This window comes from Elephas maximus, chromosome 2 (assembly GCF_024166365.1).
Source record: "Elephas maximus indicus isolate mEleMax1 chromosome 2, mEleMax1 primary haplotype, whole genome shotgun sequence".
In the NCBI taxonomy this organism is placed as follows: domain Eukaryota; kingdom Metazoa; phylum Chordata; class Mammalia; order Proboscidea; family Elephantidae; genus Elephas; species Elephas maximus.
The window spans coordinates 166959724-166978544 of NC_064820.1; the positions used below are offsets into that span (position 1 = coordinate 166959724).

The window sequence follows — 18821 nt, forward strand, 5'->3', positions numbered from 1 at the left end:
TAACACATAATAGCCACTGTAAATATGGAAACCCTGGTGGTGTAGTGGTTAGGTGCTCTGGCTGCTAACCAGAAGGTCAGCAGTTCAAATCCACCAGGAGCTCCCTGGAAACTCTATGGGACAGTTCTATTCTGTCCTATGGGGTGGCTATGAGTCAGAATCTACTCGAAGACAATATACAACACTTTGCAGTTGGAAACTCCTTTATGTTTAATTAAATTTTCTAATTTAAATTGTACAACTCCATTAGTTTTGATTTTAAAAGATTAGGAAACTCATGACCAAGAAGTTTATGTGATGTGAAGACAAAGTTTCGATACATGTATTAGAACAAAAATAAAACTCTATCTCAAGTGGTAACTTTGATAAAGGGTAAGACAGTACACAATACTGGGAAAGCCAGCACAACCTGACCAAAGCAAGGTCATGGAAACTCCATAGACACATCCAAAGTTCCTGAAGGATGGAATTACTGGGCTGAGGGATCATCTAGCTCAATTGGCATAACATAGTTTATAAAGAAAAGATTCTACATCCTACTTTGGTGAGTAAAGCCTGGGGTCTTAAAAGCTTGAGAGCGGTCATCTAAGATACTCCACTGGTCTTAACCCATCTGGAGCAAGGGAGATTGAAGGAAACTGAAGACACAAGGGAAAGTTCAGTCTAAAGGACTAATGGACCACAAGTACGACAGCCTCCACCAGACTGAGTCCAGCGCAACTAGATGGTGCCTGGCTACCACCACCGACAATAGAGGGTCCCAGACAGAGCTGGAGAAAAATGTAGAACAAATTCTAACTCACACGCACACAAAAAAGGATCAGGCTTACTGGTCTGACAGAGGCTGGAGAAACCCCGAGAGCATGGCCCTGGACTCCCTTTTAACTCACTACTAAAGTCACTCCTGAGGTTCTTGCTTCAGCCCCAAATTAGACAAGCCAATTAAACAAAACAGGGTTAAATGAGCACACCAGCACATGGGCAAGGACAAGAAGGCAGGAGGGGACAGGAAAGCTGGTAATGGGGAACTCAAGGTCAAGAAGGGGAAAGTAGTGACATGCTGTGAGAGTGACAACCAATACCACAAAACAATATGTATATTAATTGTTTAATGAGAAACTAATTTGCTCTGTAAACCTTCATCTGTTTTTGTTGTTGTTAGGTACCGTTGAATTAGTTCTGACCCATAGTGTCCCTATAGGACAGAGTAGAACTGCCCCTAGGGTTTCCGAGGAGCCGCTGGTGGGTTTGAACTGCGAACCTTTTGGTTAGCAGCTGAGTTCTTAACTACTACACCACCAGGGTTTGGAACTTTCATCTAAAATACAATAAAATAAAAGAAAGAGAGAAGTACTGCTGCTAAAAAAATAAAAATAAAAGTAAAAATAAAACTCTGTTTCTCGACTGCCTCCGTGTTGTAACTTACCATTCTCCTGCTCGTGACAACTGACCCAAGTGAAGCCAGAGGTTACTTTCTCCCTAGTGTATTTTTCAGCCGGCGCACACAATGGCCAAGAGGACATGGAAACCCAGAGCTACCAGCTTGGTTTCAGAAGGCCACTCACAGCACCAAGGAAAGTCCACCCCAAATCTTACCACACCAATGCTTTCAAATGCAAAAACAGCTGTTCCAAAGAAGAGAGGGTAGGTATTCCAACTTGCTACCAGAGGCAATCTGCTGGGGTCCGGAATTCCCTGCAGGAGAGAAAAATGGGATAAGACATTCACTCTCAAAGCATATTTGAGGTCCTTTCAGAGAGGTGTTGATGAATTGCTGCCTTTGAATTATGGTGTTGGCAAAGAATATTGAATATACCATGGACTGCCAGAAGAACGAACGAATCTGACCTGGAAGAAGTACAGCCAGAATGTTCCTTAGAAGGGAGGATGGTGAGACTTCATCTCACATACTTTGGACATGTTAGCAGGAGGGACCAGTCCCTGGAGGACATAATGCTTGGTAAAACAGAACGTCATCAAAAAAGAAGAAGACTCTTAATGAGACGGATTGACACAGTGACTGCAACAATGGGCTCAAATATAGCAATGACTGTGAGGATGATGCAGAAGCAGTCAGTGTACATAGGGTCGCTATGAGTCAGAACTAGCTCAATGGCACCTAACAACAAGAGATGGGTAACTCTGAGAACAGACTTGAATCTTGCCAAGAAGTTCAGGAAACTTCAAAGAGAAGTAGCCAAGAATCAAAGTTGTTGTTACCACTGCACACAACCAAAGAGCCAGAGGACAGCAATATAAAGGAAGTGTCAGAGTATTGATGGATAGTATCTCACGGAGGGAGTTTGGTTTATCAGATACCTCCAAAAAAATCTTACATATCATGGATTAATCCCACTCTAAAGTGCCCAAGCACACTTTCGAATGGATAGTGGTCATGGTTGTGGAAATTACTATGATTATAGTTATGGTAATATTCTAAGGAGCCCAAAGCAATTAATTAAAAAAGAAAGTCCTCTTTTTTTCTTCAACAAGTCATCAGTCAAAGAGGACAAAAGTATCTAGAGTAAACACTTTTTGTATCCTAAACCCTAAAAAAAAAAATGTGCAAATTATTACAGAACCATTCCAAAGGGCATGGTTCTGTAACCTTTGGAATAGTCTAAAACTGAATCCGAGGTAGTTATCTCATTAGGAAATTCAATTTTGTGGAAGTCACCTATGCTGCCTAAAGAGTATAAAACTGACATGTTGTTATTCTAAAATATGACTAATTCATTGTTTTTACTAAATTCTATGCACAGTGTAACTTTTTTTTTTTTTTCCTTATGGCTCCTGAAAGAGAAAAACATCTGAAAGGTATCGGGTATACCAAAGGGCTTCTGGGATTTAAATTTTGATGTGGTCTTGTCCTTTACAAAAGAAAAATCAGAAAGTATAGACAAGTAGGATATTGAAGGAAAATCAACACCCAAAACTCAACTTGTCAAACACATTTTAATTAACATCATGATAGATTTATGTGATCTTTTTGAGACTATTTAAACCTTGCTTGCTGAGAGTGAAGAGGACTTGAAGCATTTACTGATGAATATCAGACTACAGCCTTCAGTATGGATTACACCTCAACATAAAGAAAACAAAAATCCTCACAACTGGACCATTAAGTAACATCATGATGAACAGAGAAAAGATTGAAGTTGTCAAGGATTTCATTGTACTTGGATCTACAATCAATGCCCATGGAAGCAGCAGTCAAGAACTCAAACGATACATTGCATTGGGCAAATCCGCTGCAAGGGACCTCTTTAAAGTGTTAAAAAGCAAAGATGTCACTTTAAGGACTAATGTGTGCCTGACCCAAACCATGGTGTTTTCAATCACCTCATATGCATGCAAAAACCGGACAATGAATAAGGAAGATCAAAGAAGAATTGATGCCTTTGAAATGCGGTATTGGCAAAGAACATGGAATAATACAATGGACTGCCAAAAGAATGAACAAATCTGTCTTGAAAGAAGTACAGCCAGAATGCTCCTTAGAAGCGAGGATGGTGAGACTTTGTGTCACATACTTTGGACATGTTATCAGGAGAGATCAGTCCCTGGAGAGGAACAACATGCTTGGTAAAGTAGCGGGTCAATGAAAAAGAGGAAGATGGCACAGAGACATCCTGTGGAAGAATGTTACCCTGACGAAGGGACTAGACTAAAGAGTGAGGAACACATTTACCAACCTCAGGGTTCAACCAGGTATCTACTCTGAACACAAAAGCCCTGCCCACTGTGGGACTCAGGTATGCAGTGTACACTAACCTGGACAATGTACTGGACGACAATGACCAGGCTGACCAGCATGCTGATGTTGGCCAACAGGGAGAAGATGCTCAGGATCCTGAGGTTCCGGATGAGGGCCAGCAGCACCAGGAAGGGCAAGAAGGAGAGCATGTAGAGCCTCGAGTCCATGGTAGGTGTCAGTGTCATTGTCCCATTGTGAACACAGGTGTTTGTTGTACCATTAATGGCTTCCACTATCTGAGGAAGGAACGGGAAAAGCAAGAGCAAGAGATGCTAAATGTTCTGGCCACATGGTTAGCTCAGTGCCTTGCCCATAATCCAACTCTCTTACAAAGAGTTGGAGCATTTCATGTGAGTTAGGGTGGATTTAGGACTTCTTATTCTAAACTCTCCGTGCCATACTTTCTCAAAAGAGAATCACTTTAATAAGAAAGGAATAACTGGGTTATAGTGGCTATTGGTTGGCTTTTGGCCACCCAGCATCCATTCCTCCTGATTTATTTGGGGAAATTATCTCTCCCCATGGAATACAGCCTTGAAGGATTTTAAGCATAATCATATGGCACACCCAAAGGATGGGCCTCTGACTCAAGCATTCAGAATTCATCCCAGGAATCTGAATCTAAATCTCAAACAAATTGACGCAAGAACAGAAATAGAAAAATTCTTTCTGATACTGGAGCCCTGAGGGACTTCTCATTAGTTCTACTCTCTAGAGTTTCCTAGCTGCCCTGATCCCTCTTACCTGTCGTTAGCCAATGTCCTTCCACTAAACTTATTTTCTGCTTAAATTCCCCAGAATCTGTTTCTTTTGATTATAACCCCCAAACCCATAGTTTATTCGTTCTCAACTGGCACACTACTGGCATTTTGAATGAGAAGACTCTTCCTAGTGCAGACTGGACCATTCATTGTAGGACATTTAGCATTCCTGGGCCTCACCCTCAATTATGTTGTTGTTAGGTGCCTTCAAGTCAGCTCCAGCTCTTAGCAACCCTGTGTACAACAGAACAAAACATTGCCTGGTCCCGAGCCATCCTCACAACCGTTGCTATGTTTCAGCCCATTGTTGCAGCCACTGTGTCAATCTGTCTCATCGAGGGTTTTCCTCTTTTTTGCTGACCCTCTACTTAACCAAACATGATGTCCTTCTCCAGGGACTGGTCCCTCCTGATAACATGTCCAAAGTATGTGAAATGAAGTTTCCCCATCCTCCCTTCTAAGGAATATTCTGGCTGTACTTCCTCCAAGACAGATGTGTTCATTCTTGTGGAAGCTCATGGTGTATTCAGTATTCTTCAACAACATCACAATTCAAATGTGCCAATTCTTCTTTGTTCTTCCTTTTTCATTGCCCAGGCTTCGTATGTATACTGGCCAATTGAAAATACGATGGCTTGGGTCAGGTGCACCTCAGTCCTCAAAGCGACATCTTTGCTTTTTAAATCATTTTAAAGAGGTCTTTTGCAGCAGATGTGGCCAATGCAATGTGCCAGTTGATTTCTTGACTGCTGCTTTCACAGATGCTGACTGTGGATGCAAGTAAAATGAAATCCTTTACAACTTCAATATTTTCACTGTTTATTGTGATGTTGCTCATTGGTCCATTTGTGAGACCTTTTGTTTTCTTTATGTTGATGTGTAATCCATAAGGCTGTAGTCTTTGATCTTCATCAGTAAATGCTTCAAGTCCTCTTTGCTTTCAGCAAGCAAGGTTGTGTCATCTGCATATCGCAGGTTGTTAATGAGTCTTCCTCCAATCCTGATGCCACAATCTCCTTCATCCAGTTTCTCTAAGTATTTGCTCACCATACAGATTGAATAAATATGGTGAAAGGATACAGCCCTGACATACACCTTCCCTGATTTTAAACAATGCAGTATTCCCTTGTTCTGTTCAAACAACTGCTTTTGGTCTATGCACAGGTTCCACATGAGCACAGTTAAGGTTTAAACCTTAAGCATAACATCCTCTAATCATTGTGACAAACATAAACCTCCCACACATATTTTCAAACACCTCTGGCAAAGTGGAGGATGGGGGATGGTATTACCCTTCGTTTAGAACCAGAACAACCTGGTAGAATCTTATTACACAAGCAATACGATTCACCATAGAACAGTATCGGTTTGAATTGTACAAGTAAAAAATGTTGAATTGGCAAATGTTGTGCTATCTATATTTTTCTACAACAATAAAAAAAGAAGAAGAATTATAAAAGCATTATTAATCCTTACCCATGGTAGCCATGGTAGCACCTTGGAATATAGTCAGCTGTACATTTTCTATAGTATGTAGGCATGTATTATATGCATTTTTAAAAATTTTACTGGGTTCATAATATATACTCTTTTATTTTGAAACTCCCTTTCACTTAACAACACACCATGGATGATTAAATGAATCATTTCAGTTTTTCTTCCCCTAATTCCTAACCATAGTAGGAAAAATACCAGAAAAGTTAGCCAAGCATTCAAGGCCCTCCATAAACGGGCCCCACCCAACTATTAACGCTCTTTCTTGTCCAAGGCCAACACCTTCTTCTATAACCAAACTAGTCTGAGTTGCCTCTCCTGAGCAAGTCCTATACATTCATGTCTCCAGGACTTTACTCACTCACTTCTCCCACCTGGCTGCCACAACTAAAGACTTTCAAGACCCAGCTCAGCTACACCCTCCTCTAGATAGCCTTCCCTTGCTTCAGTGATCTTTCCTGCCCCTGTACATTTAGGAAACTATCACCTTGCCATTTAGCTCACAATTAAGCACCTCAGTGTTGTTAATAGTGTCCTAATCTGACACTTAAATATTATATTGTTATACAACTTGGTTACATGTATGAGAACACACCCCACTTAGGCAATAAACTCCCCAGACAGTGCTTGCTTGTCTCTAGGCAGGTGGTGAACGAAAGTGTGCAGAGACGACCTTTCTGAAGAGTAATCAGGCAATGTGTTTTAAGGACCTTTATAACAATCACGCTCTTTGACCCTGCATTTCCACTTTAAGAAATATAAGCTAAGGAAACAAAGGAGTACACAAATATTGATGGGTCACTGCAACAGGTTACAGCAGAATGATGAAGGGAAGCAAAGGAAAGATCCAACGATAGAAGGCTGATTAAGCTATAATCCATTTCTGTGATGGAATATTAGCCAGTTGCTGCTGAGTCAGTTTCAACTCATGACCATTCCATGTGTGTCAGAGTAGGATTGTGCTCCACAGGGTTTTCAATGGCTGGTTATTTGGAAGTAGATCGCCAGCCTTTCTCCCGAGGTGCCTCTGGACTCAAAACTCCAACCTTTAGATTAGCAGCTAGGTACCACCTAGGGACTTTGATGGAATATTATGAAGCTATTAAAAATTATGTTAGAAAAAATTAGGACATTGAAAAATGCTAACCAGTTAATGCTCAGTTAAAATGATAGCCGTGAGTATTTGGATTAAGAGTAAATTTAGGGGGAAAGGAGGAGCCATTATTTAGGAAGTACTGAGTGTTTGTTTATGGTGATGAGAAATTTGGCACTGATTATGTATTCAATGTAATTAATATCACACTAAATTGTACACCTGAAAATTGTTGAATTGGCAAATGTTGTGTTTTATATATGTATATACATATGTGTGTATGACAATAAAAAAAATTATCTTGAGAGTTAAAAAAAGAGTAACAATTTCCTTTTGCTTGGAGAAGCAATATAATATAGTGTTAATAAAAACTTAAGATCTGGTGTCAAAAGGTCTGGGTTTTAAATCATGACTTGGTGGCCTTATATATATTACAGAGCTTATAGCTTCAGTTGTCTCATCTGCAAAATGGTAGCAATGACAGTACCTAAAAATAAAGATTGTTGTTAGGTGCCATGGAGGCAATTCTGAATCATAGCGACCCAATGTGACAGAGTAAAACTGCCCCATAGGGTTTCCTAGGCTGTAATCTTTACGGAAGCAGAAGGCCAGGTTTTTACTCCCATGGAGTATCTAGTGAGTTTGATTAGCAGCCGAGTGCTTAACCATTGCGCCCCAGGGCTTAACCAATGCACCAGCAGGGCTCCTTCCCATAAAGATTCCAAAAAACCAAACCTGTTGCTGTCTGCTGTTGGATTTGGATTCATAGTGACTCTATAATCCAAAAACTAAACCCACTGCTGTCGAGTCAATTCCGACTCAGAGTGACCCTATAGGGCAGGGTAGAACTGACCCACAGTGTTTCCAAGGGGCAGCTGGTAGATTTGAACTGCTGGCCTTTTGGTTAGCAGCCATCATTCTTAACCACTACATCACCAGATCTCCTACTGATCTTTAGGTTAGTAGCCAAGCTCTTTACCGTTAGTCTTTACAAGGGCACTACCAGGGCTTCTCAGGTTACCAGGACTCTCCTATAAATAGGACAGAGTAAAACCACTGACCTTTAGGTTAGCAGCCAAGCTCTTCACCAATTAATCTTTATGAGGAGCACCACCAGGGCTCCTTGTAAAGATTAAACCCATTGCCGTAGAGTTGATTCCAACTCATAGCTATGAGCTATAAGATTATAGCCTAGAAAAGTCTATGGGGCAGTTCTATTCTGTCCTATAGAGGTGTTAGATTCCAATGGCATACAACAACATACCTGACACATAATAGAAGCTAACTGTGGATGCTTACAATTTTTTTCTTTTTGACTTTAAATTTCTGGTATTTTATAATCAGAAGGAAAATCTCAAAGAACAATTTTCTTTTTTTTAAGTATATTGATTGACTAAAGATGGTCTATGTTATTGCTCATGTTGCCCCCCACCCCCCCAAATTATTGCAAGATAATATTTTGGTTAGACTCAAAGAAGTTCTTGAGAAAAGCAACTGTGAAGTCATAGATTTAGCAACTAAAGATAGTTAAAGATGACCCAAAGAAGATTAGGTATCATTAACAAAAAATCCATATAATAATATAATCCATAGTTAAGGGCAAGTAAGCTCTAAGACAGGAAGACTGAGGAATCCAAGGCTCCTTCCAGCTCAGGATTTTAGAGACCAACCTTGAGGGCAGGTCCAAGACATTGGACAAAGGATATTGTGGCCAAAGTAGCCACTTATAGAAATCACAGACGTGTGGACTGAGGAGAGTCTGGGTTCTTTGATACCATCCAGTTTAACTTCCTTTGTTTTAATGATAAGGATGTTCAGGCCCAGAGAGAAAAAGAAATTTGTTTGGTAAACAACAGAAGATGTTCTTTTTGTTTATCCTCTTGCCTCCCATCTTCCCGAGAAGACTCTACCTGCTTTAGATTATCAGCCACAAACACAATGTATGCACAGCAGAAGCCCAGCTGGGTGACTATTAGGAAGAAAATCACGACACACCTAGAGGAGAGAAAGAAAACATTATAAAAGAAGTTGGCCTGTCAGTTCCATTTATTGCTGTTATGCCCCCTACCCCCACTGTCCCCTGAACCAGACCCTTGGTCCTGTCACCAAAATTGACAATGACCCAGTGAAAAAAGGAGGTAACAACAGTTCTCTTAAAAAAGGTTTTTCAACCACCTGTATATTCTCAGCAAGTGGTAATATTCTTCATGGTCAGGGGCTTCCCCCACTCTCACCGTACCTGGCTCCATAGCATTCCTCATAATTGATGCCAATTGAAAGAGGGCAGTAAGCACAATGCTTTATTAGCTATTATCAACATTAAATATTTTTCCTGCCATGAGCCTGGTACTACGTTAGTCAGTGAGTATACACAGACAAATAACACATGGTCCTTACCTCTAGTAGTTTATATACTAGTGGGCGAGATAGACAAAGATTGTTATAATATGGCATGAAAGGGTGCACATAAAATTTATCCAAGTTATGGAGCAGACAGAAGACTTTCCTAGAGAAATTGATAACTGAGTGGGAGACTTAAAGGACAAAGAAGAATTGGGAAGGGGAAAAATGAGGGGAGAGGAGAGACAGACAGAAAGAGAAAGAAGGAAGGAGAAGAAGAACATCAGCAGCAACAACAGTAGCAGCAACAAATACGACAATAAGAAGAAGAAGAAAAAGAAGAGAGGAAAGGTTATTTCAGTAGAGGAAGCAGGCAGATTTCTCTAGCTGACACGTGGAGAGCCCATTGGAGGTGGCAAGACTAAGGACAGGAGACTGGATAGGAGATTCTTGCAATAATGAAGGTGAAAGATAGCAACAGACTGGACAAACACATGACCTTTAGAACTAAACTCAAAAACCAAACCCATTACTGTCGAGTTGATTTTGGCTTTTAGGGACCCTATATAGGACAGAGTAGGACTGCCCTATAGGATTTCCAAGGAGTGGCTGGTGGACTCGAACTGCCGACCTTTTGGTTATCAGTCAAACTCTTAATCCCTGAGCTACCAGGGCTCCACCTTTAGGACTAAGAGAATTAAAATATTTTAAGAGATAATAAGATGCAAGAATTTATAAATACCTGGTAATTTACAGCTTTTGGGGTCTGGCACAAAATGAGCTGGGAAGCTTAGAAGGAAGAATAGGTTTTAGAGGAAGGAGCGCAAATGACACATTCAGTATCTGAATTGTCGAGCTTGAGGTCCCTATAGGAGACATTCAAGAGGCAACTATATAATAAGATTTAGAACTGTTTGTAGGTAGTGGATAAAGTCTTGAGAAGGCAGGAGTTCACTGTCCAAGAATGTGCAGAATTAGAAAAGAAAAAGGAACATTCCAGACTTTGGAGAACACCAACATGGATGGAAACAAAGAAGTCTGTAATGCATCAATGGAATGGTCAGAAAGATAGGAAGGAAATCGGGGGGTGGGGGGGCATATTTAATAGAAACCAAGAGGAGGGTGGGGGAGAATGTTTCAAGAATAGTCCGTTGTACTCACCTCTGTGGAGGGTTCTCTAGGGTAAGGAAGGTACAACAAGGAAGTCTTAGAGGACAATGGTGGAAAGAATGTGAGTAGAATTATGAAGACAGAAAAGCCAGATGATCTGTGAAAGAGGTGTGAATGAGATGTGAGGAAGCAAAGTCAGAGGGTAGGCTTTCTTTCATGAAGCTAGAGTGCGAACTCCAGTCTGGATGGCATTCCTTTTTGTTTATCATTATAGACCATTGTCTAAAGCACATCCTGACACAATGTAGATCTTCAAAGGTATTTGTTGAATAACTATATGTTGAATATGAGATAAGATAGTGGCTTGAGGGTGGTGCAAGGTCCAGGAAGCTTTATTTATTTATTTTTTTAATGGAGATTGGTGAACACATTTAAGTCCTTAGGGGAAGAGTCCAAAAGAAAGATAGTCCAGTTACAGGAAAGAAGATAATTAGTGGAACAAGGTACTTAAATGGGGCAAGAAAAGCTATTTTATATGCTCAACAATGAGTAGAAGGATTTCAGGGACTACGAGGTATGTGAGGGAGGGATTGAGGTAAAAGTCTCTTTTTGGGTCACAACAATAGGAAAATGCTGGTTATTATCACATATCCTTCCTAGTCTGCTCATGGGATGAATTAATAGAGATGGGCTTTGGACCAATGGAGTTGCTAGACCCATGACACCCTCCTACCTTATGTGAGCAGGAGCACACCTGGAGTACAGCAGTGGTTTGGGGTATCAAAGTTCAAGAGACACCTTGACAATCTAAGGAATGCTCAGAAGAGAGGAAGGCAGACAGAATGGGACAGGTCTGGAAGACAAAGGAGTAGATGCAGTCATAAGTACCAGAAGATAAATTGGGGTGGTTATCTGTTCTGAGTTACCTTTGAGAGCAAAAAGGTGGGAGGATGCAAGGAGGAAGACTATAGCTCAACAAAAGGTCATAAAGACTTGGTCTCTTTCTCTCCTTTCTTATCTTACTATATGCTTTCTCCCTAAGAGAGCTTCTTTGCAGCCTGGCTTCATGACTGATGACTTCAATTCTCTGTCTCCTGCATGAAGATAGGTTCAAATCTGTACATACAACCACCCACTTGATATCTCCATTTGGGTGTTTCTCGGGCACCTTAAACAACTCGTCCCAAATAGAAATCATCAGAAATCTGAGCCACCCTTGACTCTTCCTCTCCTCTTTTTCCTTTCCCAGTCTCCAATTCACAACTAAGTCTTCTCTTCTCCATCTGCACTGCCACCAGCTTGGTCAAAGCCACCATTGCCATCTGCCTGGCCATTGTCAACAGCCTCCTTGCTGGTCTGACTAAATCTACTCTTGTTCTCTTACAATCTAGTCTCCTCGAAGAAGCCAGACAGATCTTTAAGCAATGCAGATATGATCACTTCCCTGCTTAAAGTTCTCCAGTGGCCTCCTGGTTTCTTTTAAGAAAAGAACAAAATCTTTAAGAGGGTTGAAAACATCCAGCCTGACCCAGCACTGGCTCATTCTTCAGTTTCACCTCCCTGGCTCTTTCCCCTTAAGCCTCCTGGTCTTTGCATACCTTAGAACTGCCACACACTCCTTTTTTCTTCCCGGGCATTTACATGTGCCTTTCCTTCTTCGTAGAAGGCCCCATGGGCTTTCTCCTAGGGAATTCCTCATCTTTTGAAGGCCTTCCTTCAGAACTCATCTCAGCTATTCCACCCTGGGAGACCCCTCTCCAGCCCATGTATGTCTTCTTACCTGCTCAGTAGCAACCAGTACTTCTTTCTTTCATATTACTTATCCCTGAGGTTATTAAATAACTGTGTTTAATGTCTGTCTTTCCCACTGGACTATGGGCTCTGTGAGGGCAAAGCCTTGTGATTTGTCTTATTCCCCATGATTTTTCCAGTGCCTGGTTGGATAAATGTTGTTAAATGAAAGAGAGAATAATATTAAAGCTGAATAGCAAAGGAATGAGCACCCTGTCACTGGAAGCATACAAGGAAGGACTGGACAGAGGTGTTGCCAATGCACCCCTTCTATGTGGAAAGTCTGACATTCTGTGCCACATGAGCCACATTTCCAGGGAAGAAGACAGCCCTGACAGCAGCATTCCCACCGACTGTATCCTACCCCACTGCAGGCAGAGCAAGAACGAAGAAGTACCTTCCCCAGTAGGCGTGGTTCTGGAGCCAGGAGCTGGGACTGGCTTCTAGTCCATGCATCACCGTATCCCCATAGTCCATAAAGGGCTTGTTAAGCCTGTAGGGGAGAGAACACACACACAGTTGCCAAGTGATCACTTAACCTAGGGTCACATACTCAAAAATCAAAAGACCCTCGGCAATGCAGGACCTAGCTGGAGAGTGAAAGGATATTAGGGCAGGGGTCTGAATTCTAATTCAGGCTCTGACAACTGGTGAGATTTCCTTGGCATCTTGTTTTTCTCACCTGTCAAGTGAGATAGCTGCTGGATAACAAGAGAAAGAATGCATACCTTAACGGGTGTCATAGTTGTCATAGCCACGATCTCACTGAATCCTCATGACAATTTTCTGAGGCTGGACTGAGCATGGATTGTTTATGCCCAATTTATAGATGAGTCAAGCAGATAAACACAATAGCCTGACTGAGATCACCCAACGAGTAACGTGAAGTCCCTGGTGACGAAAACAGTTAACACACTTGGCAGCTACTGAAGGATTAGAGGTTCGAGTCGACTCAGAGCTGCCTCAGAAGAAAGGCCTGGTGAGCTCCTTCTGAAAAATTAGACACTGAAGATCCTGTGGAGCACAGTTCTACTCTGACACACACGGGATTTGGTTTTTAGTGAGTAATGTGGCAATGTCCTGCCTTAAGCCCCATAGTGCTTTTCCCTTTTTAGTGGCCTCGTCGGAGAAGATTAGGATTTAAACTCCTGTTATGTGTAGGTGGTGCAAAAGATTTGTGCTCAATTACTCACCTAAAGGTTGGCGGTTCGAACCCACCCAGTGGTACTGTGGGAGAAAAGAACTGGCGATCTGCTTTCATTAAGACGGCAGCCAAGAAAACCCTATGGAGCAGTTCTCCTCCTCCGTAACACATGGGGTTGCCATGAGTCGAAGTGGCTCAACGGCAACTAACAACAACACGGATAGGGAGTTTCTGAGATGTCCCTAAGAAACATGTATCAAAGGATTTGATGCAAGGGTGCTATTTTTCTTACCTGTGGCAGAAGTGCCGGGCACACCTGACCAGAATGTGCATGCAGTGGCAGGCGACAAAGCCCATGGCCAGCACACTGAGTGGGCCCATCTGGAGGAGAGAGGAGAGGGGCCCGGGGAGAGGGAAGAGAATGGGTTTAGCAGGAAACAGAGAGGGGAGATTTGGTGATAGCAGATATCATTAAGAACTTAAAGACTTTTCTCGCAAACTGGTTTCAAGCCCTTTTGAACAGTAAAAACTGTTCTTTCAAATGTAATCTAAAATCAAATTGACAACAGCAACTCCAAAGGTTAGAGAAGAAGCTAAGGGGGCAGTGAGGTTATGTAAATGGTGGAGAAATAATTTGGAAAAGGAGGGTGAGAATGGTTGCACGACTTGAAGAATGTAATCAATGTCCCCAAACTCTACGCGTAGAAATTGTTTTTGAATTGGTGTGTTCTGCTGTTTATATTTTCAACAACAACAACCAAAAAACAAAATAAATTTGTAAAAAAATAAAATAATTATTGTGAAAAAAGTAATCTCAAACAGAAATCCAATAAGGTACATAAAGCCATTATAATGGGGTATCGTGGTAGGAGTAGGGCACAGGATCCTGACCGTGTGCCCGAGGAATCCTTGAGGAAATGCCGGGCACTGTGGAGCACAACTAGGAAATGGTCAGAGTCCAGCCTTTGAATTCTACAAGGGGGAGAGGGACTGAAGCCCAGAGAGTGGACAAACGATTGGCCAAGGCCGCTCGAAGTCTGCGGCAAAGGCAGAATCAAACCCAGGCTAGATGTCTGGACTCCAAATCTGGATCAAGCTGTCTCCTAGAAAGGCTTCTCATTTCGAACTATTGTAAACTGTTAAAGGCTTCTCCTCCCACCATCCAGGTCATCACGGCCCCACCAGCACTAGCCCTTCTTACCAGGATGCCTGCGTTCTTTGTGGCCAGGGGGAGCCCCAGGATCCCTGTGCCCATGTTGCCTTTCACCAGGTGAACCAAGGTCTGGAAGCCTCTACAGGAGAGGAAGAAAATGTGAGGATGTGGGTGTGTGGAGGTGAGAAGACCCAACAGTCAGCCCTTCACAAGGTTAAGCTGAGTAGGGGGGGGTCTCTGGCCATCTCTCACTCACTCTGTCCTTGCCTGGAATATTCAGGCCTTGTGTAGGATGACCAAGTATCCTGGTTTACCTGGAACCGTACTGGTTTTAGCTGCTAACACTCATTGTACATCATCATAGCACTTACTATATGCCAGACACTGTACTAAGTACTTTTCATGCATAATCACTTTTGATCCTTTTGTCCACAGTATGAGAAAGGTGCTATTATCATCCCTATTTTGCAGATGAGGAAACTGAAGCACAGAGAGTTTTTTTAGTGACTTGTCCAAGGGGATATATACATATATTTGAAAAACCGAACCTTTGCCATTTGAGTAGAGCCAGAATTTAACCCCAGGGCTCCTTCAGAGACCTTGTTCTTCACCTATACCTCTACAAGACTGCCCCCCCAGGGATAGCCAGACAGAATGAGTAATGGGACAACCCCATATCATAACTGGGAGCCCTGGTGGCACAGTGGTTAAGAGCTTAGCTGCGAAACAACAGGCTGGCATTTCGAATCCACCAGCTGCTCCTTGGAAACCCTATGGGGCAGTTCTACTCTGTCCTATTGGGTCACTATGAGTCAGAATCAACTTGATGTGGCAATGAATTTATATCATTACTGAGGAAACTGATGTTCAGAGAGAAGGAAGTGACTATCCCAAGGTCATAAACTTAGTGGCAGAAACAGGGTTGAATCCGGAGAAAAGGGAAAAGGACAGATTGAAAAAAAAGTATCCTAACCTCTGAATTAACAGGTCAGATGACTAGGATCCCCAGGTGGGGTTTGGGAATAGGGTCATTGGGGATTGGGCTCCAGAGGGTTTTACCCCCCACCCCCACCCCAGGGTACCAGGTGGTTATTGGGTTTAAATCCACAATTTTAGAAACCTTGGAAATTCCCCATACCAAAAAAAAAAAGAACCTTTTGCCATCAAGTCAATTCCAACTCATAGCAATCCCACAGGACAGAGTAGAACTGTCCCATAGGGTTTCCAAGGAGCAGCTGGTAGATTTGAACTGACGACCTTTTGGTTAGCAGCCGTTGCTCTTAACTACTGTGCCACCAGGGGCCCTGGAAATTGCTCTTAAGAGTCCGAAAATCAGTAGAAGAATTTTGGAGGGAGCCTGGTCTCTGGGGATGGACAAACCAGGGATTTAAAACTCGAGGCCACTACTTAACAAGCAATGCCATCTTAGGCAACCTGCTTAACTTTGCTGAGCTTCCGTAAATGTTAGAAAGAACTGTCCCAGACACCTGTATCTTTGACTTAAAGCCCTCAGTTCTCCAACTTTCTGAGGCTTTGCCCTCCAATGTGTTAAGGGTTAAAGAGAACAACTGGGGGAGGAAGAGAGTACAGAGTCCTGCGTGTCTTTCTCCCTGTAGATGTCAACATTGCTGACAGAGCACACTACACCCCACAGTTGCCAGTGATGGGTTTGTTTTGCAACTAGGAGCAGGTCAACAGGTCACTTTGGAAATTTCTAACTAAAAGGGCTGAAGAAATCAGAATTTAACTTTGGGTCACTCAGTCAGCTTAAAAACATAGAGTAGTGAGTTGTGCAAAGCACTGGACTGGGATTCAGGAGGCCTGGGTTCTAGGCCTAACTCCCTTGGTGACTTTGGACGTGACATCGTTGGAGTCCCCAGGTGCTGTGCTAGGGGCTCTATGCTCAAATCACCTTTAGAGCCACCCTAGGAGGTGCAAACTTTACAGAGTAGCAACTGGAGCACAGAGAAGGGACGTCGCAAGCTCATGCAGGTAAGCAGCTCAGTGGGCATTCGAACCGACTCCGGAGGCGCCACGCTCACACAGTCTGTTACTCTTCTTTCCGCCACGCCACGAGGTCCCCTCTACCTTTGACTTGCTTTATCACTAAATTCTTAAGTGGCTAACATTGCCACCAAACCATGTGTCAGTTCAGGGCACAAGAGTTAGATGGCTCCCCCAAGGCCTCCGATGAAAGAACACTCCTACTTAGACGTGAATGGTGCCAAGGCTAGTGTGCTCACCCTCACGGTTGCTAATTCTTAGCAATCCCCAGGACGAGCCCCTGGGAAACCAAACCATGCCAGTGCCAGCCATTGTGTCAGTCCCAAACTGTCTTATGGGGTGGCGGTGGAGGGGGGCTTTGCCTTCTCTTTACAGGACTTCTCCCTCCTTGCTGCCCCTCCGCTTCAGGTTTAATTTCCACAGGTGCCCTGCTTTAATTCACACTGCCACCAAATTATGCCTGTTCTGTATATGGGGAAACTGAGGCTTAGAGAAAAGAGGCAGAGGCACAACTGGAACCTAGATTTGATTCTTTGCCCGGTGTTGTTTCTACTATACCAATGTTTTTCACAACTTTCTTCTTAAAGCAGCAGAACCTCTCTACCACCTTGCTTCCCTACTTTGTTTTTTGCTGAGTAAACTAGCTACTCTGGTCAAGGGGTAGGGTCCAGATGGAGGGAAAGGAAAGGTAGTTGGAGCCCTGCGTCTTATCTTCCCTGTCCATCTTCTCTTGGTAGACCCTCCTTATCTTGGATTGAAAGTCTTGTGAGTGATCTCACCCCCTGTTCTGGAAAAAATGGAAAACCACCAGAATATTCCACATACTGTGCTTTTTGGTGTCATTCCTGCGATTCCCATTAGAAATAGAGGCCAGGGTAACTGCAGGCAGGAGGCAGGAAAGAGGCAATGCTCTGTTGTTGGGGAGGCCACTGTAGTTCTAAGCTCAGGTCTCACCTTTTCCTCCAAGAAGTTGGGGGTTCTGCTTACATTAGCAGGGCTGACCAGGAGCAATGCTCACTTTTGGGCCAGTACTGGAATCTAGCCCCTATTCTGCCAATAACCCAGGGTGTTGTCTCAGATAACTGGGCCTTAGTTTCCCCACCTGCACACAATTATATGGGCTTTTACGTATATAAGGGCTTTGCTGACATTCTCCGTTCCCGCCTTCTTGAGCTCTCAACCTGACTTGAACTCTGGCTCTACCCCTCCCGATCTTGCTTTCTTCATCTGCACAATCGGTTGGGGATCCTACACACCCACTTCAGGAATTTTGCCACTGTAAGCTGCCAGGCTGGAAAGCAGAAAATAGCACTCACGTTATGCCCTTGGTCTTCTGCAAGCCCAGCGACTCTGAAGAGCTTCCTTCCAAGAAGCTGGTGGTCTTGTCCTGCAGCTTCTTAGCACTTTCTGGAGAGGACGTGAAGTCCATTTTCAGGGAAACAGCTCCCTGGGGACCCCTGACACTCTTGGTCAAAGGCATGGCTGCTTCAGAAAGTGAAGGTTCAGGGTACTGAGGAGGTCTGCGTTGAAAGGAGACAAACAGGAAGACGTCTGGCCCAGGTGCAAACTCCAGCTCAGAGGTTTGTGCCTTAGCAGGCTCTAGTCAGGCTGGAACGAGGCCCCACCTACCTCCCTGGAGGGCACCTCCCCCTCCCCTGAGAAGCACAGTAGTAGAGAAGCCCTGCTCTCCCGGGAGGAGAAGGAGGGATTTGGGAGGTAGTCGCCCATGCTTATTGGTATTACCTAATATCAGAAATCGCAATGGTGACTTTTATACTGAAAATTTAATAAGTACTGTTTATTAAGCAATTTACCAAAGGATGGACACTCTTTTAAGCACTTTTGTTATGTTTTCTCATTTAATCCTGTAAATTAAATAATGAGGAAACTGAGGATCCTTGAAGTAAAGGTACCTGGCTGAGGTCACACAGCTGGAAAAGGACAGAGCTGAGACCTGAGCCCAATTCATCAGGATTTTTAACCAGTGCCTTATTATTGCCTTCAAAAGAATGCCTCCGCCTCATCTCAGGTCATCTCAGGGCTGTGGCTTCCTCTTCTCACTGGAAGTTCAATCTGGTGCAAGTTGTTCCTTCTGGAAGTTCCTCTTCTTTAACTTGGAAAAAAGGAACAATTGTTCACCCAACCCGTTGCTATTAATTTGACTCTGGTTCACG

The 18821-nt window shown here is 43.1% G+C and overlaps 1 protein-coding gene across 3 annotated transcripts in view; it reads right to left on the reverse strand.

The window, feature by feature from the left end:
• The window catches only part of SLC36A2 (solute carrier family 36 member 2), a 72719-nt gene extending 54510 nt beyond the window's left edge, over positions 1-18209 (reverse strand). For all 3 annotated transcript variants that reach the window (XM_049874149.1, XM_049874150.1, XM_049874151.1), the window contains exons 1-7: positions 17964-18209; positions 14692-14782; positions 13783-13871; positions 12744-12839; positions 9016-9100; positions 3775-3993; positions 1597-1695 (exon numbers count right to left, since the gene is read on the reverse strand). In XM_049874149.1, the coding sequence (XP_049730106.1) occupies positions 1597-1695; positions 3775-3993; positions 9016-9100; positions 12744-12839; positions 13783-13871; positions 14692-14782; positions 17964-18127 (843 nt within the window). In that variant the 5' untranslated portion in view covers positions 18128-18209. The remainder of the gene's footprint in view (positions 1-1596; positions 1696-3774; positions 3994-9015; positions 9101-12743; positions 12840-13782; positions 13872-14691; positions 14783-17963) is intronic.
• Positions 18210-18821: the final 612 nt, after the last annotated feature.